This window comes from Saimiri boliviensis, chromosome 6, assembly GCF_048565385.1.
Source record: "Saimiri boliviensis isolate mSaiBol1 chromosome 6, mSaiBol1.pri, whole genome shotgun sequence".
In the NCBI taxonomy this organism is placed as follows: Eukaryota; Metazoa; Chordata; class Mammalia; order Primates; family Cebidae; genus Saimiri; species Saimiri boliviensis.
In genome coordinates, this window is record NC_133454.1 from 43184355 (window position 1) to 43209881 (window position 25527).

General features: G+C 38.4%; 1 protein-coding gene across 5 annotated transcripts in view; it reads right to left on the reverse strand.

The window, feature by feature from the left end:
• ALKBH8 (alkB homolog 8, tRNA methyltransferase) overlaps positions 1–25527 on the reverse strand; it is a 112667-nt gene that overhangs the window by 9761 nt on the left and 77379 nt on the right. The window contains exons 12-14 of one of the 5 annotated variants that reach the window (XR_012518029.1): positions 16545–16623; positions 16356–16425; positions 3503–13381 (exon numbers count right to left, since the gene is read on the reverse strand). The exons of 1 other annotated variant lie outside the window; for it this stretch is intronic. Coding sequence is in view for 1 of the 4 variants with exons in the window: in XM_074400516.1 (XP_074256617.1) it covers positions 16597–16623 (27 nt within the window). In the remaining 3 variants the exon portion in view is untranslated. Of the gene's footprint in view, positions 1–2102; positions 16624–25527 lie in introns of those variants that run through there. 3 more of the 5 variants (XR_012518028.1, XR_012518027.1, XM_074400516.1) reach the window with 3 other exon arrangements.

Below are 25527 nucleotides of genomic sequence, written 5' to 3' on the forward strand. Positions count from 1 at the left end.
CTAGTGGAAAGAAAAATCTTCCTCCACCTTTCTTTAACCAGTCGCCTATATCTAGAAACTCTAACTATGCATCTTCAACCCATCGGAGGCCAAAAATACGTTCCCCTTTATTCTACATGTTTTGTGCATTAAGTTGGATACCTCAACTCATGCAGAGATAAACTGAAAGAACAACAGTAATCTTGAACCCCACTTCCTTCACCTCTTCTCTATTTTTCTTAAAGAGTCATTTATTGCTTGTGAATGACATAGTTTGCTATAGACAGACACAAAGGGATGACGCACAATGTTTGCACACGTGGATAGAGAGGGGAGAAACAACAGAGGACTAAGATCTTTATTTTATCCTCATCTAGGAAATATATGCATTTATTTATATATTTAAATTATTATTTATTTGTAAATTTTTACAAATTATAATAATTTACTTATTTATAATCATTAGTTTTTAATTTATTCATTTATAATTTTAATTTTATTTATTTTTAAAATTTTGTTTATTTTTACCTTATATGGTTTTTGTGTTTTTATTAAATTGTTGACTCTAAATTGTTGTTGGCGAAAGTAAAACATAGATAAGCCTAATGGAAAAAAAGATGGCTCTGAAATGTTCTTTTCCAAGGAACAGCATGGGTTTTGGGTTTCGATATGCATGGAAGATGTTTAATAACATGCTGATATTTTTGTTTTGCCTCAGTTATCTTGTTTCAGAGACCTTCCAATCTCCTGATTCATCAGAGAGAATTGATAAGGAAAATTGTACACTGATGACTTTATGGCAATGATATTCTAAGAGTGCCTTACTCTTCCTTTTTGTCCCCCTTGTCAAGGGTACTGAATGATTGAAATCAAATTACTTTTTACTCATTTATTCAACAAACATGTATCAGATATAGAATATGTTCCAGGCACTGCATAAAAGCTGAATCTCCAAAGATGAAAGCCATAGGCCCCATCTTCAAAAGCTTGGAATCTTGTAAGGAAGACAAACAAGTAAACCAGAAATTATTCACCGACTGTATTAGTCTGTTCTCACACTGCTAGAAAAGACATAAGTGAAGCTGGTAATTTATAAAAGAAAGAACTTTAATTGACTCACAGTTCCACCTGGCTGGGGAGGCCTCACAATCATGGCAAAAGGCAAGGAGGAGCAAAGTCACATCTTACATGGTGGCAGGCAAGAGGGAAAATGAGAATCAAGTGAAAGGGCTTCCTCTTATAAAAACTATCAGATCTTGTGAGACTTATTTACTACCATGAGAACAGTATGGGGGAAACTGTCCCCAAAGTTCAATTTCTCCCACCAGGTCCCTCCCACAGTACATGGGAATTATGGGAGCGACAGTTCAAGATGAGATTTGGGTGGGGACTCAAATCTCTAGTCTCTGGAGACTCAGGTTTTAAGTACTGCTCAACACATATTCTATGTCTGATACATATTTGTTGAATAAATGAGTAAAAAAATTATTTGAATCCAATCATTCAATGCCCTGAACAAGGGGGACAGAAAGGAAGAGCAAGGGGACACAGCCAAACCATAGCACCAACGTTCTTCTTTGAAAACAACAATGATGTTTCTGCCTCAGGTCATTTATACATGCTATTCCCTCAGCCGGGAATGCTCTTTTGAAATTATGTGAGTGTCTATACAGTTTCAACAAAATACAATCAGAGAAGTTTTGTTTCTGTGCTTGTTTCTCCCACTCTTTCCTCACTCCCCTATAGGTAATTATTGGTATTAACCCTTGGTAATCCTTCTTTGGTTTCTTTTTAAAACTATAAGAACAAAAGGAAGCATACCAGACATTATGTACCTTATGATGCAATAGGAAGCACATAGAATCACTGACAAGGTATTTTTGTCAAAAACAAAAACCAGTGAATTCAACCCAGCCTTTAGAACTATTTTATTGGAAACACTGGAGCTAGAGAAAATGGTTAAAGGACACTACCAAGGAAGCAATTGACCAAATCCAGAATTCTACCAGACAAATAATAAATCCTGAGATACTCCATAGCAAGATCATATTTCATCCTAATTCCTTTTTATAGCTGCATAGTATACTGTTATAAGAACTTATTTAAATTCATTTATGGCCTATTTTCCCACACCAAAAATAAGTTATATTAAGGTAGAGATTTTGGTCTACTTTTGCTTTAGTGCCTACCATAACTATATGTTGATTGAATGAATCTCAGGGCACATAGTGGCTCTGATACAGAAATCCTTGGGATGATTGCCAGGTGAAGGGTGAAGGATGCTCTTAGGTCAGGACTAAGTTTCAGGATTGAAACTTCTGAAAAGGTTTCCCATAAGCAGTAATACTAATCTGCATCTTGAAAACCTGTAACAGGTAGCAGGATAAATGTGTGGGGGAAGAGGGGAAGGTGACTTCTGGGCAGGCAGTACAGAATGACCAAATGGACAGAGGCATGAGAGAACCATGGTGCATACAGGGCATAGGATCAGGTAAATTGACTGCCCCTACATCTAACAAATTAGCTAGGAGTGAATTAGAATGATCTCTTTCTTTGATGTGACAACTTGGGAAGAATGTTGCTTCTCTGAATGTCACTCGACACCTGAATCTACTCCTGAGCTTCTTCCTTGAAAATATCTATAGAGGTTGAGGACTAGTGCTGCTTATGCCCCGTACAAGAGGCATTTCCATCACCCTAGCTAGCTGTGAGATTGAAGTATTGAAGGAAAAATGCTAGCTGTGAGATTATCTCCCACCATTGGACCAAAGGAGCTCCTTCTTTGTCTTCTTTACATTTCCAATAAATAGATCTCTGTAACAAGAGGCTGGGCATTGTAAGTGATTCATTCAGTTAACTGAAATAAGTAAGTAAAGGAAGATTGGAATATGCCATTTTCTTTTTTGCCTCTGGCTAACTCAGAGATATCTGGAAAATGTATATCTGTATTAGGGTTCTCTAGAGAGACAGAACTAATAGGATAGATGTATATATGAAGGGGAGTTTATTAAGGAGTATTGACTCACACGATCACAAGGTGAAGTCCCACAATAGGCCATGTGCAAGCTGAGGAGCAAGGAATCCAGTCCAAGTCCCCAAACCTCAAAAGTAGGGAAGCCAGCAGTTGCAGCCTTCAGTCTGTGGCCGAAGGCCCGAAAGCCCCTGGCAAACAACCGGTGTAAGACTGAGTCCAAAAGCTGAAGAACTTGGAATCTGATGTTCAAGGGCAGGAAGCATCCAGCACAGGAGAAAGATGAAGGCCAGAAGACTCAGCAAGTCCGCTCTTTCCACCTTCTTCTACCTACTTTATTCTAGCCTCACTGGCAGTTGATTAGATGGTGCCCATCCACATTGAAAGTGGGTCTGCTTCACTCAGTCCACAGACTCAAATGTTAATCTTTTTTGGCAACACCCTCACAGACACACCCAGCGACAATACTTTGCATCCTTCAATCCAATCAAGTTGACACTTCATATTAACCATCTCAGTATCCAAAGGGACTGATCTGATTTGATCAAAGTAATTTGATTCATTTGTCTAGGGTAACAATTTGTAAGAAGCCATAAAATTTGTACTTCTCTGGACTTGGAACTTCATCTTTTTAAAATTCCAGATCAGGTTATAACCAGAAGCAGCAGTGGCCTCTTGGAGACTGTCTGATTTATTTTATTAGGTAGGCTGCACATCGCACAGCTGGTACATGTCAGGCATGGGTAACCAGCCAAGGCAGAGTTGATTAGAGGGGCTGAGGCACCTGCTCACCCAGTACCACAGGCATCCAAGACAGCATGCCATGAAATATTGTCTAACCGCTCTGGTATGGTTTACAGTGACCTTGTATCTATCTTTAAAAGGCAATCTTATTGTTAAGAAGAAACACCCATGAGCCCTTCTACTGAAAAGAGTCACAGGAAATGAGCACATCAAAAATCTAAAGTCTAGATTTTGATACCTTTTCCCTTCCCTTCCCTGTCCCCTACCTATCACGCAATGTAGAGGAGACACCACGTCGACATCGTTAAGCTAAGGTCAGAGCTGCCAGCTGAGCCCTGGCTTACGAGGACAAGTTGCCTGTGTCTGCCTTCATCTTACAAGGTCTTCTCTACCCTGTCCTCTTACCATTACCAACACCACCACCTTGTAAAGACACTTGCAGACCTGTGAGGCTTGATTCCAAATTCTGACATTGTTCAGTCCCATTCCTCACTCAAGATAGCCAAGCTTAAGGAACAATGAGCTTTTTTTCAAATTTGTTTCTGTGTTTCTTTTTTTTTTTTAATTGTTTAAAATTTATTCTTAGAGATCTGTTATAATCCTTTTTACTTTTGAAAGAGTCCCAGTTTGAATAAATCGTATGTCCACTCTACTATTAAGCTGACCTTTTTCCCTTTTCAGAGTAAGGCTGCCTATCGTTAGGTGAAAGTACAGTTCAAGGAAAGGCCAAGAGCCTTCTCTTGCAATGTGCTGAAGTCAGTAACACAGATTTAAAAGTCCCCATCTTCCAGTGACTAGAGTACTACTTTAAAAGGTATTAATGAAGTGTTAATGCACAGATTCTGAAGCCAAACTTCCTTGGTTAAATTCTAACTCTACCAATTGCTGGTTTACATAATCTGCATCAGGCCTTAGTTCCTTGCCTGTAAAATGGGAATAAAACTTCCGTGAGAACTAAACGAATTAAAACATGTACAGGTTACACCATTGCCCCCCAAACTTTAAGTGCTCAGTGAATGTCAGCAACAATCATTTTCAGGTTTTGCTAAGGACTTCTCTTCTTCTTGTCAACTACATAATGTCGCACTAAAGCTTTTTGTCTCTAATCTTTATGACACAGATGCTAGATTTGCTGCACTCATCTTTGCAAGTCATGTAGGAAACTAAAAAACCATTTCTCAGTAAGTCCTCCATGCCAGGGCTTCTCCAGAACTGGAGCCGATCACTGTTTCTCTGGCCAGGGACCAGACAAGGTGGCTAGTTTGTATTTAGGGGCCATGTTGTCCCCAGATCACCTTCCCCTCATCTGTTCCATATCAGTTAAGTGTTAATGTGCTTAATTTAATGTTAAGTGTAATTTATTTGCAAGGTCAGAGAAGTCACCATGATAAACACTGCTATTACTATTTCCTGAGTATAATTGTTCTGAAAATATTCCCTCTCCCTCTTTCTGACTACTGTGAACACTAGAAATCTACTACCTAAAAAGTTCAGCTCCACTGGATGTTTAAATGAAAGCCTAAACAAGCAGGACACCGGCTGAACTTCCTATCTGGCGGGGATTACGTGACTACTCTTTGAACCAGCATCTGGTTTTTCTGGGGTGAATCTGTTACCGGAAAGGGATCCCAATCCAAACCCCAAGAGAGGGTCTGGGATTTTGCATAAGAAAGAATTCTGGGTAAGTCCAGAGAGTAAAGTGAAAGTTTATTAAGAAAGTAGAGGAGTAAAAGAATGGCTACTCCATAACAGAGCAGCCCCAGGGGCTTTTTAATGGTTATTTATGATACACTAAACAAGGGGTGAACTATTCATGCCTCCCCTTTTTAGACCATACAGGCTAACTTCCTGATGTTGCCATGGCATTTGTAAACTGTCATGGCACTATTGGGAGTGTAGCAGCAGTGATGACAACCAAAGGTCACTCTCATTCCCATCTTGTTTTGGTGGGTTTTGGCGGCTTCTTTATGGCAAGCTGTTTCATCAGCAAGATCTTGAGGACTAAGCTCTGATTTTTTTTAATCTTGCCCAAATTCCTACCTAAGGGGTCTGGGGAGTCATGTCCTACAAACCATAAATTCTCATCAGATGGGTTTATTTTACCCAGTATATAGTTTACTTTCCAATGTGACTCTGGCATAACAAGGAAGGAAATCAAAATGTTTTATCCCAAAAGATTATTTCCTTGCCATATCTTGAAACTGCCCTGCAAAGTCTCTGTAGGAAAAATCCATATTCTATAGAGAATCCCCTTTCCCCTTTGTTTTCCCTCCTTCCTGTCCAGATCCAGGAGATAATCAACTAAGAGCCAGGAACCCTCTCAGGTCCCATAAGAAGCATTTTACAATCTGCCGTCTCTCTAAAGCTTGCTGAGCACTTCCTCTGCACAATAAAACTTGGTCTCCACAATCCTTTATTTTAGCCTGAACATTTCCTTTCTATTAATCCAAGATCTTCAGATAAACTCAACCAATTATCAACCAGAGAACGTTTAAATTTACCTGTAGCCTGGAAGCCCCCACTTTTGAGCTGTCCTGTCTTTCTGGACCAAACCAATGTATTTCTTAAATGTACTTGACTGATGTCTCATGCCTCCCTAAAATACATAAAACCAAACTGTACCCCGACCACCTTGGGCACATGTTCCTGGGACATCCTGAGGGCTGTGTCCCAGGCCATGGTCACTCATATTTGGCTCAGAATAAATCTCATTGATTTTACAGAGTTTGGCTCTTTTCATCAACAGTCTTTATGACCTGTGTCTTGTGCTGACCTCTTAGCTCATCCTGTGCCTAAGAATGCCTTAACCTCCTGGGACTGCAGCCCAGTAGGTCTCAGCCTTATTTTGCTCAGTCCCTATTCAAGATGAAGTTGCTCTGGTTCAAATGCCTCTGACAAATCTGGCTCAATGGATGCTTTCGTTTTGCATCCCCACTCCTTGTGGTACACCTGACTGATGAGTCTCTAGGTTTCTGGTTTTCCCTCACTGAGGTAAAACTGGCACTGGAATCTGGAACTGGAACCTAGTCCTGGGCCTCAGCTCATTCAGAAAAGAACTTTGGGGTCCCCCTTTCCTCTTTCCTGGGGCTGGCTCCTGCTTTTATGATCCTTCACATTATTTTGAGTTGATCCCGAACCTACATTATTCAAGTCTGATTCTGATCCCTACCAGATGACTAGGAATGCCCCTTGGCATTTGGATATTGACACCTTCTCTAATCGGAACAGAACTGGTTAAACTTCCTTGGTCTTGGTGACTTAGGAGTGTTCTTTCTCCACAGGGGTGGTATTGACCTGTTCTTCCCACTCAGTGGGAACACTGGTGTGCTGTGTGGCTCAAGACAAATCATTCCACCCATCTCCGTGATTTGACACTCCCACTGTTTTGCCAGGTGAGGCTTTCTCTGGTCTGGGACCTGGATTGGCTGAGCCTACAATGAGCAGATTATTAGTCCTCTAAGCAAGAAAAGTAGGAAATGACAAACTATGAATTTCTAATTTCTCACACTTAAAAGTTCATTATATTTTAAGTACCAATCAACTCTTAATTACCCACATTAATGGGAGGGGGTAATGGCTTATTTTTACACAGCATTGTCCTAAATCACATATGCCTTAGAGCATAATCATTTTCCCCAGAAGCAAACTTACTTTGCTAGTTATGCTGTATAAATATGTAAATAAAATATGTAATTTTATTAAAACAAGTCTGCTTTCTCTGAGCACTGTGCCTTACGATTCTAGGAGGAGACATCATGAAGTCTTGTTTGGTGACAGAGACCAGTCAGCCTTGGATGTGATATTTAGATTAGATGTTTGCTATAGAAAAATTTTATGCATCTGTTGAAGAGTCCATCATTGCAGCCACTTGAGAAATCATGTAACAAGATCATATGGTGAGATTAGGGGCAGAAGTAGGGTATAATTTGGAGTGAGATAGTGAACATACAGATAGTTAGGCTCATCTAACACTAATAAGAAGATAACAGGCAGAAATGGAAAAAATTAGATAATACATTTATTCAATGACAACTTATTACAATGTTCACATGTTTAAGGACCATGGTTGTTTACTTCATAGTGAGAATCATTTTATAATAAAAATAAAAGTTAGGAAAAGGAGGAGAATGAGAAGAAGAGGGTAGTCAGGAGGTACAGAGAGGAGAAGAGTTCACAAATATTGAGTGTGTTTTCCATGCCGAGAACTGTGCTGAGCAATTTATGTGCATTCACTCTTTCAGTCCTTGCAACCACCCTAGGAAGGTACCATCATCGTCCTCATTTTACAAGTGGGCAAGAAAAATCCAAAGAAGTTAAGTTATATAAGAATCCAAGATAATCTGATTTCAACCTCAATGTTATTTCCCAGTCTTTATTTTGGATTGCCTTCTATAGCATTTTCTACAAGTTATACAGAACAGTGACGTTATCTACAACTTGAATAGGACAACAACATTCAAGAAGAAAAATCATTTCTTCCAATGAATGAGCCCTTTTAACTTGGATAAAAGACGATTTGGGTGTGAAATGGAAGCTAAGGGTAGGTGGTGAATGACATATTTATAGTTCTATCTCCATGTTAGTCCAGTCCTCAGTACTTACAACCATGTATCAAAGCAGATTATGTTTTTAAAAAGTATCCCTGCTTGGGGCTGAAGTGACCTACATCTGGGGAAAAGTGGTGTTATAGAAAGGCAGAGTCTTTGAGAGCTTAGCTTGTATTGTGTAGGACACAATATAGACTAACATAAATTACGGTGTTATAAAAGTAGTTGTACTTATAGAACAACTACTTTTATAACACCGTAATTTATGTTAGTTTATATTGTCTACTATACTGTTTTGTTTTATTTATATTGTGTACTATAAATGAAGAGGTGCTATATTTCTCACAAAGTAAATATTGTCATTTTGCAGTAAGTATGTAATTGAAAGAGCCGGCTCTCCAAGGGACAGGATATCAGTGGTGCACATATGGTCAGATGCCAGATGAGTTGTAATGCAGAAGTTTGAGTACTACCACTTCTCTGTGGTTTCTGCTTATTTCCTTAAATTCTAGCTTATTTTTCATCATGACCAATCACTTAAAGAAAATGCAAAGATCTGAATTATTTCCCTTTTACCTAATTTCTTATGAGACTATTTTCCACAGACCACAAAAACCTGTACAATTCACAGTCAATCTGTCTCTAAAAAATAAGTAGAATAAATTCAGTAAGAACAATCATATTCATTATTGTGAGATTCTGTGCCTGGAAACATCACCTTGTTTGCTATAATATAGCACATTTTCCCTTCAAAGTGCCTCAGCTCACATGGAATAACTAAAATGCAAACTGAAACCTCATGGTGCAGTGAGGATTTGTCTGATTTTCAATCCAGAATTTCATATCCAGCCAAACTAAGATTCATAAGCTAAGGAGAAATAAAATCCTTCATGGACAAGTGACTGCTGAGAGATTCTGTCACCAGAAGTCTTGACTTACAAGAGCTCCTGAAGTAAGCACTAAATATGGAAAGGAACAACCAGTACCAGCCACTGCAAAAACATACCAAATTGTAAAGACCATTGATGCTATGAGGAAACTGCATCAACTAACGGGCAAAATAACCAGCTACCATCATAATGGCAGAATCAAATTCACACATATATAAACCTTAAATGTAAATGGGCTAAATGCCTCAATCAAAAGACACAGACTGGCAAATTTGGATAAAAAGTCAAGACCCCTCAGTGTGCTGTATTCAGGAGACTCATCTCACTTGCAAGAAACACATAGGCTCAAAATAAAGGGATGAAGGAATATCTACCAAGCAAATGGAAAGCAAAAAAAAAGCAGGGTTTGCAATCCTAGTCTCTCATATAACAGACTTTAATCCAACAAAGATCAAAAGAGACAAAGAAGGGCATTACATATTGCAAAAGGGACCAATGCAACTAGAAGAGCTAACTATCCTAAATATATATGCATCCAAGAGAGGAGAAACCAGATTCATAAAGCAAGTTCTTAAAGACCTACAAAGAGAATTAGACTCCCACACAATAATAGTGGGAGACTTTAACACCCCACTGTCAATATTAGACAGATCAACAAGACAGAAAATTAACAAGATAACCAGGACTTGCATTCAGCTCTGGACCAAGTGAACCTAAAAGATATCTACAGAACTCTCCACCCCAAATCAACAGAATATATATTCTTCTCAGCACCATATTGCACTTATTCTAAAATTGACCACATAATTGGAAGTACAATACTCCTCAGCAAATGCAAAAGAACAGAAATCAAAACAAACAGCCTTGCGGACCACAGTGCAATCAAATTAGAATTCAGGATTAAGAAACTGAGTCAAAACCACACAACTACATGGAAACTGAGCAACCTGCTCCTTAGTGACTAGTGGATAAACAATGAAATGAAGGCAGATATAAAATGTTCTTTGAAACCAATGAGAACAAAGACACAATGTACCAGAATCTCTGGGACACATTTAAAGCAGTGTCCAGAGGGAAATTAATAGTACTAAATGCCCACAAGAGAAAGGAAGAAACATCTCAAATCACAATCTAACATCACACTTTAAAGAACTAAAGGAGCATGGATAAACAAATTCAAAAGCTAGCAGAAGATAAGAAATAACTAAGATCAGAGTAGAACTAAAGGAGATAGAGAAACAAAAAACCTTTCAAAAAAATCAGTGAATCCAGGAGCTGGTTTTTTGAAAAGATCAACAAAATAGATAGACCACTAGCCATACTAATAAAGAAGAAAAGAGAGAAGAATCAAACAGATGGAATAAAAAATGATAAAGAAGATATCACCACCGATCCCACAGAAATGCAAACTACCATCAGAGAATAAACATCTCTATGCAAATAAACCACAAAATCTAAAAGAAATGGATAAATTCCTGGACACTTACACCCTGCCAAAACTAAACCAGGAAAAATTTGATCCCTGAATAGAACAATAACAAGGTCTAAAATTGAGGCAGCAATTAATAGCTTACCAACCAAAAAAAGTCCAGGACCAGAGGGGTTCACAGCCAAATTCTACCACAGGTACAAGGACGAGCTGGTACTATTTCTTCCGAAACTATTACAAACAATAGAAAAAGAGGAAATCCTCCCTAACTCATTTTATGAGGTCAGCATCATCCTGATACCAAAACCTGGCAGGGACACAACTAAAAAAGAAAATCTCAGACCAATATCCCTGATGAACATCAATGCAAAAATCCTCAATAACATAATGGCAAACCAAATCCGACAGCATATCAGAAAGTTTATCCATCATGATCAAGTCAGCTTCATCCCTGGGATGCAAGGCTGGTTCAACATACACAAATCAATAAGCATAATCCATCACATAAATACAATTGATGACAAAAACCACATGATTATCTCAAAAGATGCAGAGAAGGCCTTCGACAAAATTCAACAGTCTTTTATGCTAAAAACTCTCAATAAACTAGGTATTGATGGAATGTATCCCAAAATAATAAGAGCTATTTATGACAAACCCACAGCCAATATCATACTGAAAAGGCAAAACCGGAAAGCATTCCCTTTGAAAACTGGCCCAAGACAAGAATGTCCTCTCTCACCACTCCTATTCAACATAGTATCGAAAGTTGTGGCCAGGGCAATCAGGCAAGAAAAAGAAATGAAGGATATTCAATTAGGAAAAGAGAAAATCAAACTGTCTCTATCTGCAGATGACATGATGGTATATTTAGAAGACCCCATCATCTCAGCCCCAAATCTCCTTAAGCTGATAAGCAACTTCAGCAAAGTCTCAGGATACAAAATCAAGGTGCAGAAATCACAAGCATTTCTATACACCAATAACAGACAAGCAGAGAGTCAAATCATGAGAAAACTCCCATTCACAATTGCTACAAAGACAATAAAAAACTTAGGAATACAACCAACGAGGGATGTGAAGGACCTCTTCAAAGAGAACTACAAATCACTGCTCAAGGAAATAAGAGAGGACAAAAACAGATGGAAAAGCATTCCGTGCTTATGATTAGGAAGACTCAGTATTGATAAAATGGACATACTTCCCAAAGTAATTTATAGATTCAGTGCTATCCCCATCAAGCTATCATTGACTTTCTTCATAGAATTGGTTAAAAAAAAAAACAATAAAAAACAATAAAAAACCATCCTAAGTTTCATATGGAACCAAAAAAGAGCCTGCACAGCCAAGACAATTCTAAACAAACAAACATACAAACAAAAAACAACAAAACTGGAGGCATCATGCTACCTGACTTCAAACTATATCACAAGGCTACGGTAATCAAAACATGGTACTGGTACAAAAACAGAGATACAGACCAATGGAACAGAACAGAGGCCTCAGAAGTAACACCACACATCTACAACCATCTGATCTTTGACAAACCTGACAAAAACAAGCAAAGGGGAGATGATTCCCTATTTAATAAATGGTATTGGGAAAACTGGCTAGCCATGTGCAGAAAGCAGAAACTGGATCCCTTCCTTACACTTTATACAAAAATTAATTCAACATGGATGAAAGATTTAAACGTAAGACCTAAAACCATAAAAAAAAAACCCTAGAAAAAAACCTAGGCAATAACATTCAGGACATAGGCATGATCAAGGACTTAATGACTAAAACACCAAAAGCAACGGCAACAAAAGCCAACATTGATAAATGGGATCTAATTAAACCAAAGTGTTTCTTCACAGCAAAAGAAACTATCATTAGAGTGAACAGGCAACCTATAGAATGGGAATAAATTTTTGCAATCTACCCATCTGACAAAGGGCCAATATCCAGAATCTACAAAGAACTTAATTTACACGAAAAACAAAAGAAAACAAAACAAAAAACACCATCAAAAAGTGGGCAAAGGATATGAACAAACACTTTTCAAAAGAAGATATTTATGTGGCCAACAAACATATGCAAAAAAGGTCATCATCACTGATCATTAAAAAAATGCAAATCAAAACCACAATGAGATACCATCTGATGCCAGTTAGAATGGTGATCACTTAAAAGTCAGAAGACAAGGGATGCTGGAGAGGATGTGGAGAAGTAGAAACACTCTTATGCTGTTGATGGGAGTGTAAATTAGTTCAACCATTGTGGAAGACAGTTTGGCAATTCCTCGAGGATCTGGAAATAGAAATACATTTTACCCAGCAATCCCATTACTGGGTATATGCCCAAAGGATTATAAATCATTCTATTATAAAGACACATGCACATGTACGTTTATTGTGGCACTGTTCACAATATCAAAGACTTGGAACCAACCCAAATGCCCACCAATGATAGAGTGGACAAGAAAAATGTGGCATATATACACCATGGAATAATATGAAGCCATAAAAAAAGGATAAGTTCATGTCCTTTGCAGGGACATGGATGAAGCTGGAAGCCGTCATTCTCAGCAAACTAACACAAGAACAGAAAGCCAAACACCACATGTTCTCACCTATAAGTGGGAGTTGAACAATGAGAATATATGGATGCAGAGAGGGAAACATCACATACTGGGGTCTGTCAGGGGGTTGGAGTTAGGGGAGGGATAGCATTAGGAGAAATACCTAATATAGATGACGGGGTGATGGATGCAGCAAACCACGCTGGCACGCGTATACTATGTAGCAAACCTGCACGTTCTTCACATGTACCCCAGAACCTAAAGTATAATTAAAAAGAAAAAGAAATTGTCTATGCTAAAGAACTAATAAAAAGTCTTCTCCCTTCTTCCATAGCATTCATCACTGAAAGCCAAAGATAATGCCACTCATGGTGATCAGGACCAGGGATTGACAACAGTTTGTGACTTCTTTCTGTCATTCAGTGAACTGTAGAAAACCAACAACTACAAAGTCCTAGGTACGTGTATGACCCAGGGATACAGTTTCATAAACAAAGGATGGGCTTACATAAAATAGGCCTCCCAGATGTTACTGTATTTACACATTGGACTTTCTAACAGTTAGATACTATAAAGTAAAATGTTGAGACAAAATTCCTTTTTTGCACATATCAAAGTTTTATTCAACCTATTAATTAGAGAACTATCCAAAGACAAGAGCTCTAGTTCCCTGAAGTATGTGAACAGAGATTTATAGCCTGTTACCAAAGAAATACTGAAATAGGATTGCTAAATTAGATATACATTGGTTAGTTTCCCACATTCATGGTGACAGCTTCCTTTAACCTTCAATCTGTCAAGCACTACTGTGTTTTAAAGCTGTACATCTTCCTTAAGGAAGTTCATTTTTCTGATCTTACTTTTCCTTAAGAGAGGCTTATATGCTTTTCTTTCCCATCATACATGGGCTAGTCTGCCAGCCTCCTAAATGGTCTCCTGGCATCCAGTTTTGCCCTCTCTCCTTCCACCCCAAATCATTCTATATAGTTCTACCAAATTAATCTGCCTGAATTGCTGATTTAATTTAAATTGCCCTGGCTGATATGATTTAAACTGGCCCAGAGCTATCTATCTATCTATCTTTCTATCTGTCTATCTATCTATCTATCTATCTATCTATCTATCTATCTATCTATCATCTATCTATTTTGAGACAGAGTTTCACTTTTGTTGCCCAGGCTGGAGCCCAGTGGCATGGTCTTGACTCACTGCAACTTCCATCTCCCAGGTTCAAGTGATTCTCCTGCTTCAGCTTCAGTCTCCCAAGTAGCTGAGATTACAGGTGCCTGCCACCACACTCGGCTAATTTTTGTATTTTTTGTAAAGATGAGGTTTCACCACATTGGCCAGCTGGTCTCGAACTCCTGACCTCAAGTGATCTACCCACCTTGGCCTCCCAAAGTGCTGGGATTACAGGTGTGAGCCACTGTGCCTCGCCTACTGATTTATTTAGACACAAAATAATTGTATGTACTTATGGGGTCAATACATGTGACGGACTGCTCTGTATTTTTAAAAATCTTCCCAGGTGATCCTGATGTGTAGCAAGATGGAGAACCACTGCTCTAGTCAAACAAGACTTTGCTTTCACCGTTTTGTAATTCCCTCACCATTCATGCCTATTGAAATCCTTAACCATTCTTCAAAGTCCAATAAATGCCACCCCTTCCATGAAGTCTTCTCTGATTACTCTCACCAAATGTTTTCACAGCCTTTCTCTAAATTCCTACATCAATTTGTTTCACATACATAATCTCTTATTGTTATGGCAATTAATTATCATTTACTTAGATATTTACAGTTTTCAAAGGTTTTCCATAAATCTCTCTTCTAATGTTTATTTTCTGTGCATGGAGACCTAACCACCCCCAGGTTATAACTCATTATAACCCTGCCTCAAAGAGTGTATGTGAGTTTTTTTTCCAAACTCACACAATTAGTAAATGACAAAGATGCAAACTGAGCCTAGATCTCCTGACCCCTGCCAGCTTGTTGTTGGAAATATTTAAAACAAACACAAATCCCCTTTCACCACCGTTAGAGCTCATAAAAATCAGAAGGCTCAAATGCATACACCTGGGTGGCAGCCTCAACGATTCTAGTTCACTCTATCCAGAAAAGCCTAGATGCCTAGATTTTCATCAGGCACTGCTGGGTAATTCTCATGCAGGTGATATTGAGAAATACTGCACTAGGTGATTACACACCATATGGAGATTGTAGAAAAACCTCCAAGGGCCATTTTACCCATGTAAAATGGTAATTCAAAAATAATTAAGAATTAATGGTGGGAAAAATATTTTTGGGGCCAGTATAGATCACAGACTTGTGCCCAGGGCACTTGCTTTTTAATTCTGAAAGTTGCTTCTTTAAAACCACATCTGTTGGTTTTCCAGATGAGCAGGTAGCAGGTTGACCAGAAATACCCTCAGTGATCACTGCAAACCTCCTCCTTCTGAATTGTGGCAGGTGCACTTGCTTTGTATTTCTCCTCTGGGAAGCAGAGAGGTCACTTGTGGCACTTCTCATTTCAGAAGGGTTTTGGAGGAACTCATTTGGCTCAGAGTTTTCAAACTAAATATGCCTCATAAGAGACTCTGCTGACATTGTGTTCCATTGACTAGGGCAATGATCTAAGGCTATCTGGAAAAAAATCTCTGCCCAGATTAGAGAAGTACCACTTGTTTCCATGGAAAGAGGCTGAAGTACTTTAAATAAGACATAATTTTACAACCTTGACACTGAAGAATATATCATTACAGTGTCACCCAAGATAAAAGCTGCCATTTTCTGTGTGGCATGAATTTTCTTCTGTAGGTCATATCTGTTCACAATATACTGGCTTCTACGGGGGAACTTTGTGTCGTCCAAGAAGACTATTCAGATCCATTCATTTCCCAAGCAGAAAATGTTTAAAAGGCTGTTCTACAACTGGAAGTACACAGAGTTTTCATTCCTTAAGGGAGTATTTACTTGCCTATGTCACATTATGTAGAGAGAGAGCAGTGCATTGAACAAGCCCTTGTGTCTAGGGGAACTGAATTTTAAAGCAGAGTAGACACTATTTATTCTCTTGATTACTACTTAACTTCGGATTCCACAGAACTTCTGTCTTTTCTCCTCCCACCCTTCAGAATCCTCTGCTGTTCTCAAAAGAAGGTCTGAAAAGCCCGGCCAGTAATAATAATAATACCTAGCATAACCCGATAGGATAATTACCGTGGTAAGTTACCTCAGGCTGCATGTTTCTCTCTGAAAAGTATTTTCTCCATTCCCAGGATGGTATGCAGGCCTTTTCGTTTCTTGAAAAGGAAAGAAGGAAACCAGTCAACTTTTGGGTTTTGGGGGGCTAAAAGAGGAGTCATCAGTTAGGTGTAGGGAAATCCACCCTACACCCTGCTCTGTGCCCTGGGAAGCTGACCTTTAGGGATGGCATCAGCTGGGCTCCTTTGCTTCCTGGTTTCCTCTTGGGTTCAGCCAGTGAGATACAGAGGCAGAGGCTGAGAGTAGGAGAAAAAGGCAGTTGGGGTATTTATTCCTGTAGGGCTTCAGGTTAAATTGCCTGTGTTCTGTTATCAAAGGCCACAGCTCTTGTTAAGTAGCTCTTTCTCCTACAGCCATCAGCTTACAGTTCCAATAACTATTCACCTTGTCACTTTATGTTTAGAAAGAGTAATGGCTCCCAGCTGTCACTAGCTATGGGGTACTTCCACATCCTTATGATGGTTTTCATTAACTTGGCCAACATTTTAAATTTTTATTAAATTTCAATAGCTTTAGGAGTACAATTTTTTTTTGTTACATGGATGAATCATATAAAGGCGAAGTCTGGGCTTTCAGTGTACCCATCACCCAAATAGTGTACAGTGGACCCAACAGGTAATTTTTCATCCCTCACCTCTAACCTCCCCTCTGAATTTCTAATGTCTCTCATTCCATTCTGTAAGCCCTCACTTAGCTCCTACTTATAAGTGGAGAACATAACGGTATTTGCTTTCTGTTTCTGAGTTACTTCATTTAGGATAATTGTCTCCAGTTCCACCCAAGTTTCTGCAAAAGACATTGATTTGTTCTTTTTCGTAGTTGAGTAATATTCTATGGGGTGGGTGTGTGTGTGTGTGTGACATTTTCTTTACCCATTCAACAATTGATGGGCACTTAGACGGACTCCAGATCTTTGCAATTGTGAATTGTGCTGTGATAAATATACGAGTGCAGGTGTCTTTTTGAGATAATGACTTCTTTTCCTTTGGGTAGATACCCAAAAGTAGGATTGTTGGATCAAATGATAGATGTACTTTAAGTTCCCTGAGAAATCTCCATACTGTTTTCCATAGAGGGTATACTCATCTACATTCCCACCAACAGTGTATATAAATGTTTCCTTTCCACTGCATCTACTTGCCCACAATTTTGTAAACATTTCCTTCATTAAACTCTCCTCTATTCCCTAATTTGAATATTCATCTGTGCTATTTGCTGGGACCCACACTTATATAGAGGGCAATGCTTAAACAGGCCATGTTAAATGATTTTGGACTTTCTAGTAATCTTGGTGTATGGAAGCTAGGGGTGACTTTAATTAAATTTGGAAAGTAAAGAGAGCTCACAAATAAGATAATAAATAAGGCAGATCTGATCTAGATTTCTATCCCCAAAATAAATGCCTTCTTTTCAAATGCCCCGACATTCACAAAAACTAACAATGTATTAGGCCGCAAACCAAGCCTTGATAAATTGTAAAAAGTAGAAACAACATAGACAACATTCTCTGATAACAAATTCAGTAAGATTAGAAACTCATACAAAATAAAAGTTTGCACTATGACTGAAAATTTTTTAACTCTTTCATGGAAGTAACTCTGATCAAAAACAAAATACAGGCCAGGCACAGTGGCTCACATCTATAATCCCAGCACTTTGGGAAGCCAAAGCAGGAGAATTCCTTGAGCCCAGGAGTTCAAGATAAGCCTAGGCAACATAATAAGACTCTGTCTCTACAAGAAATTTTAAGAATTAGCCAAGCACAGTGGTGCACACCTACAGTACTAGCTACTTTGGAGGCTGAGGGAGGAGAATTGCTTAAGTCCAGGAGATCAAGGCTGCAGTGAGCTATGATCACACCACTGCACTCCAGCCTGGGTGACTGAGTGAGACTCATCTCTAAAACATAAATGGAAGTTGATAAATTCTTTTAAATCTATCATGATGAAAACAAAACATTATCAGAACCTAAAGAAGAACTTAGATGAAAACTGAATACTTACATCAATATAAGGGACAAATAAAAATAAATAAAAAAAGGAAAGCAGTAGGAAAGATATCAATGAGTTAGAAAATAGAAAAACTGTATTAAGAAATAAATCTAATAGCTAATTTGTTACAGGAAAGTTAAAAAAAAACCTGCTAACTGAATCAAGTGATAATGAGAGAAAGCAGAGAAACACAAAATAAGAAATGGTAAGAAAAAGTAACAACAGGAAAAAAAAACACTAAAATATCTATAGGCCACTTTGCTCAACTCTGTGCAAATAATTTTAAGGTCTTGGTGAAAGGAATAATATTCAAGATATAGCATCTGGCCCTAGAAGAGGCAGAAAGTATATTTCCATAGAAGAAACAGAGAATTTATCAAAGAGCTAATCCCCACCCAATGAAAAAAAATGATTTTAATAAAAACAGGTTCAAATTGCTTCATTTTTTGTTTTTCTTTGAGACGGAGTCTCACTCTGTTGACCAGGCTGGAGTGCAATGGCGCCATCTCAGCTCACTGCAACCTCCGCCTCCCGGGTTCAAGTGGTCCTCCTGCCTCAGCCTCCCGAGTAGCTGGGATTATAGGTGTGTACCACCACGCCTGGCTAAATTTTGTATTTTTAGTAGAGATGGGGTTTCTCCATGTTAATCAAGCTGGTCTCCAACTCCTGGCCTCCAGTGCTCGCCTGCCTCTGCCTCTCAAAGGGCTGGGATTACAGGCATGAGCCATCACACCCATCCTCAAATTGCTTTTTGAAAGAATTCTAACAATTTCGTTTAAGGAGCAGACCATTCTAAGGCCAGTTATCTTAGAGCTCAAGGAGTGGAGTGGAGGAAGTAGATGTGTGGAGAGAAAACTTCCAAATTATTTATGAAGAGAGTATAACATTGACACCAAAACCTCGCATGAACTATAGAGAAAAGAAAACTACAAACGCTTCTCATTTATGAATATCTATGCAAAAATCCTGATTAAAATATTAGCCTAGTAAAAGAAAAAGCACATCACAACAGGTGGAGTTTACCTGAAAATTTTTTAAATGACTGACATTAAAATATCAGATTACAGATACAAGAAAAATAATTCCACTTAGGTCCTCGAGGGCTCAAATAGCATTTAAAATTTTTTTTTTTTTTTTTTTTTTTTTGAGACGGAGTTTCGCTCTTGTTACCCAGGCTGGAATGCAATGGTCCGATCTCGGCTCACCGCAACCTCCGCCTCCTAGGTTCAGGCAATTCTCCTGCCTCAGCCTCCTGAGTAGCTGGGATTACAGGCATGTGCCACCATGCCCAGCTAATTTTTTTGTATTTTTAGTAGAGACGGGGTTTCACCATGTTGACCAGGATGGTCTTGATCTCTTGACCTCGTGATCCACCCGCCTCGGCCTCCCAAAGTGCTGGGATTACAGGCTTGAGCCACCGCGCCCGGCCGCATTTAAAAATTTTTAATAAGACACTTCATTTTAAAAAAATTCAATAAAATAGAAATAGACTAGATGTTATAATAAAATTTTAGTCATTTTAGCCCCAGAACCAGCAGCATACTTCATGAAAATCACTACAATTATTTCCACTCGAGTAGAAATAAGACAAAAATAATCTCTGTGTCCACTATTATTTACATTGTACTGGGGATATTGGCTAACACAAATAGGCAAGAGAAAGTAGTCATAGAAACTGTAAATGAGAAGTTAAAGCTGTCCTATTCGCATATGATGTGACTGGATATGTGCAAATATCAAAAGAACTCACTGGAAATTACAATTGGAAGATCCAAAACTGGTACACAGAAATTAGGGTTCGAAAAATATTAAAACATATAAAGACACAAAAAATGACTAGTTAAAATACCATGTCCTTGGGATTAGAGGACTCAACATCACAGAAATATCAATTTTTCCTAAATTAGTATATAATTTAATATAATCTCAATTAAAATACCAACAGGGTTTTTAAATTACACAAGATGACTCAGAAGTTCACATCTTAAACAACCCAAAGCAGACAGACAGGAAACTGGGTAACAGTAATTGGGGGGAAAAGAGGGAGGTGACTAGGCTTGGCAGATATTATAAATCTTTAACAACTAAAACATTATAGAACTGGTACATGAGTAGACAGAGAAATAATGAAAGAAATTAGAAAGTACAGAAATATTCCAAATATGTAGAGAAGATTAATATATGGCAAAGGCAGCATTTTAAATCAGTGAGACAAATATAGGCTTTTTAACAAAATGGTATTGGGTCAACTGAGGAGCCATCTAGGAGAAATGAATAAATTTGATTCTTATATTATAGAATAAACAAAGATAAATACCAAACGGATCAAATATTTAAATATAAAAAATGAAGCCAAAAAAATTACTAGCATTTAAGGATGAGGTGGGAGCATGGCAGAAGATACAAGGCAATTCCTTACTATGTTAGAGTGGGAAAAATCTAAATTTGATTAAAAATCTAGAACCATTAAAGAAAAGATTAACACCAACGTCACATATGTGGCTAATTATATCATAAGCAAAAGAAAAAGAAGAAACTGGAAAATCAGATATTAACTCATCTCACAGGACTTATCCCTAAAAATCAACAAAGAAAAAACTTAACAAATTATAGAAAAACAGTCAAAGGTGCAAATAAACAATTCACAGAAGAGGATTAATAAATAGCTTAATACATGAAAATATGTTCCACCTTCCTCATAAGAGAAATGTGAATTAATATACTCTGAGCTATAATTTTCTACTTTTCAAATTGGCACACAAAAAAATTCTAAATTTTAATGGCAAATCCAGATGGGAAAGTATTTTCATATATTGCTAGCAGGATTATAAAGTGGTATTAATTATTTGATGGGCAATATGAAAACAATAAACCAATTTACAGGTGCACATTTTCTTTGACCCAGCAATCCCACACATTAGCATTTTCCCTACAGATATTTTATTGATGTATATACAAATTTTTAATGTATATACTTTTTTGGTAATAGCTGAAGATTGGTGTATTTATTTTCTATTGCTGCATAACAACCCCAAAACTTAGCAGCTTAAAACAATATATATGTATTATCTCAGTTTCTGTGGGTTAAGAATCTAGATACAAATTAGCTGATTTCTCTGCTTCACTATCCCTCACAAGGTTGCCATCAAAGTATCAACTCCAGGTCTGCAGTCCCATCTGAAGTCTCAACTGGGAAAGACTCTACTCCCAAGCTCATTCTGGTTATTGGCAGCATTCATTTCCTCAAGAGTTGTTAGACTAAGGGCCTCAGTGCCTGACTGACTGTTGGCAAGGGTTTGCCTTCAGTTCCTTTCCATGTGGCCTCTCCCAAGTGACAGCTGACACTATCAAACACGCAAGCCAAGATGGAAATAGAGAGTTGGCTAGCAAGATTGAAGTCAATCTTTTGCAATCTAATCATGGAAACGACATCCCATCACTGTTACCGCCTTGTGTTTAAAAGAAGCATGTCTGTATATCTAGCCCACATTGAAAGGAAAGGAATTACACAAGGGCAGAAATCCCAAAAGGCAGAGATTACTAGGAGCCATTTCCTTTCACAGTTGGAGACAGCACCACGTTGGAAACTGGGCATACAGGTGGTGGGTACTGAACAGGTAATTCACTTACATGGTTCAAAAGTTATAAAATAATGAAAAAGTCTTCAGGGAAAGGCCACTCAGTGTTGAAGGCATTAAATATCTTTCTGTATTTTAAAAAGTTTGAACCCTCTAAATATATTAATAAAATTTTTTAATTCAAATGCATCTATTTTTTGCATAGCCTTGTTATTCTGCAGGAATTCTCCCCCTTTCATTCTCTTTCGGCAAATCTCATTTATCTCTTCGGAGCACTTATCAGACTTTGCAAGTATATAATTGTTTGCAATATTAACTTGTTTATTTTTTGTCCCTCTCACAATACTTTAAGCTTCAGGCAGACAAGGGCCAGGTCCATTTCATTAATCACTGTATTATCCAGTACAGGTACAGTGCCTGGAACACAGTGGGCATTCAGTAATTACTTCTTAATATTGAACAAACCAATGAATGATGCAAGCAGTAAGAGTGAAAATGTATCTTCTGTTAAAATCCAGATGGCATGAGATAGTTGTTCTGTCATTGTACCTCTATCATACCAGATTTTGATGTATTTTACACACCTATGATCTTCATGGGAGATGATTAAACTTGATACAAGAAATATAATAGATATCAAATATATTAATATGAACTCCTCAAGTGTTAGCTCTAATCCATTTAATTATGACATAGTTACGACATGTAATTATTGATCCCCAGCTAGGTATCAACAGTGGCCCTATTCTTAGGGTGCCTAAATTACAAAATAAAAGAGACATTCATATGCACAAATGAATATAATAAGGTACAAAGGAATAAATAAGAGCAGGGGCGGTGATTCCCACTACATCTGATTTCTCTTTAAAATCAGAGAAAGAAATTGTTTCCATCTGGAAGAAATGAGAAAAGGCTTTATGAAGGAGATAACATTTAAAGTGGGTCCTAAATAGTGAGTAAGATTTGAGGATAAGAAAACAGAAAAGGATATCCTAGGAGCAAGAAGAACAAGATTCTGTAAATGATACAGGGAAAGTGTGAGGCATGCATGGGAAGGGGCAAATAATTTGGGAAAAGGGAAACCTAGGTATGAGGTGGGGAGCAGAGAGAATTGAGACTGGAGACACAGCAGATGATAGTTATAAAGTGTTATTTATACTTTGTGTTTTATTTACAGGATTTTGGGTTTTATTGCTAAGAATTAGAAGTCACTGACAGAGTTCAGTTAAGGAGAAACATCTTCAGATTTTATAAATCTCCTTTCTGCATCAGTGTAGAGAAAATCAGAAAGGTGAGGCTTGAGGCAAGGGAAAAATCAATACATGAAATATTTAGGAGTAGGAGACAGCAGGGCAAGACAATCAATTCACACTCCTAAATTTTGAAATATAGACTGTTTGTGGTATAAAGTTCAGGGTAGGGAGAAATCAAAATAAGGACTGGCGAGGCCTGGGAAGACCTTTGAGTACCTAGTTATGAGGGCGTGCCTTCTGTGAGTCTTCAAGGAGCTGCCGTTGCTGCTGTCTAAACCACGACTTTAGTGTTGTTAAAGAGCTATACTTTCTATTCAATTACAGATCAAGACTCCAAAACCTGGCTTTTCTTTGTTACTAAAACAGGTTAAGTAATTGCATAGTTTTAACTCCTCAAATAATACAGTATTTAGTTAGAGTGATCTAAGAAAAAGCAAAATGAACTGAAATTTGTGTGTGTGTGTGTGTATAAGACAGTCTTGGTCTGTCACCCAGGCTGGAGTGCAGTGGCACGATCTCGGTTCACTGCAACCTCTGCCTCTTGGGTTCAAGTGATTCTCATGCATTGGCCTCACAAGTAGCCGGGATTACAGGCATGTACTACCATGTCCCACCAGAAATGTATTTTTGTAGTTAATTTAGCTATACGTCAGATAACAAAGAGTGTGTTAATTTGCTCGAGCAATTAAACCACATCTGAAACAGCACCTGCAATTGGAGTCGCCACCTGGTTACGTTTACAATAAACCACCATTGTTATCCAATATGCATCCGTTCTCTATACCCACCACAAAAATGAGTTCCAATGGAATGTGGTGGGAATCACCATCCCTAAATCCTTCAAGAAGATGCACCCCTTCCTCTTCGAAGGTGGCCCTAATATCTACAATCCCTCCAGGAATGTGGCACTGCTTTTGGTTTACTATTTTCACTAGAAAGGCATTCTAGCGGCTTCCCCTTGGCCTTTCCTGCAATAACAGCCCACACTCCACAGGTTAGAGAACCAATGCAGGGATTATGCCAGTTGCTGCGTATGTCTGTTCTAACTACTCGTTTTGGAACTGGGGAGATAACTACGGTACAGTTTTGGGAACCCACTGAAACCACTGTTTGAAGAACCTGAGCTAAAACTCCATTGTTACCTGACCTCTATAAGCCCCTACTCTAACTGAAGGGTCACAGTGACATTTTGGGTCTCCTAGAATTTGTTTTGGTTAAGATCCAGTGTCCAGTACTCCTCAAAAGTCTGATTATTTCCTTTTTTCCAATACACAGTCACCCCGGTTGAAAGTCATAAGTGCCTTTGGGAAAGACTGGGAGAAAGGTTAAAAGTATACATTTTTGGCAGCGCAGCAGGATCCTTCCTCAAGAGGACTGGACTTCCCCTTCATTCAAAGGATTCTGGGTATGTAAATTGGCTCAAGTCTGGGAATTGAATGAGAAACTATGACTCCATGTTTTGATGCTTCAAGTTAGGCTTGACCTAGGACTCTTCTATTTATAGAGATCAAGTAAGAAATTAGTAGATTATCATCTAATTCTCTTCTAGACACCATATTCAGCTAGCCAACATCATGGGCCTCTGGGATTCAGACTATTCTGATTTCTGCTTTGACACTACTATCTACTATGGTAACCACACCCACGTTGCCTTTGGTGATTAAGTGCCACCAATTAACCCCTGCCACCCAAAGATCCAATTATCTCCTTGCATTTAGGGAAATATTCGGAGTTTTTTGGCAGCAACTTCCAAGTGTAATTTCACAGAAGAATGACCACAGAACTCTTCAGGGATGCTGGAGTGTCCTCACAAATTTGAGATCTCCTTGAATATATCATGCCTTCAATCCTATGCCTGCTGTCATCACTGTTTCATGTGGCACTGAAGTCTCTCTGGCTGCTACTTGGAATCCAAGTAGTGCCTGTTGTTCTGCCTGTCATTGTAGGCATTGCTGTTAATGCTGTGGGTATGGTGGTACTGATCAGAAGATTCTTCTGTATCATTTCTACCCTGCCAGAAAGCACTATAGTGCCAGTGCTGCAAGCCTGTATAGTATAGTTTCATTTAAACTCCTTTTTAGAGGAAATTTAGAATGACAGTGAAATCCTTGTTGCAGCCCAGCATCCATTGCCATTCTGGTTAGTATAGCCCAAATTTCCTTTGGAAAACTTTCTCCCCATTCTTAAGCCCATTATTTGTGTGAGACTAATGCTACCCAAAGACAGACAAGAAGGTCCTGACAGGCTGAAGCCAGGCAAGGTATCCCACTCCCTGACCAAGTTAAGTGAAGTACACAAAGCCCAAGCCTGAGCCAATC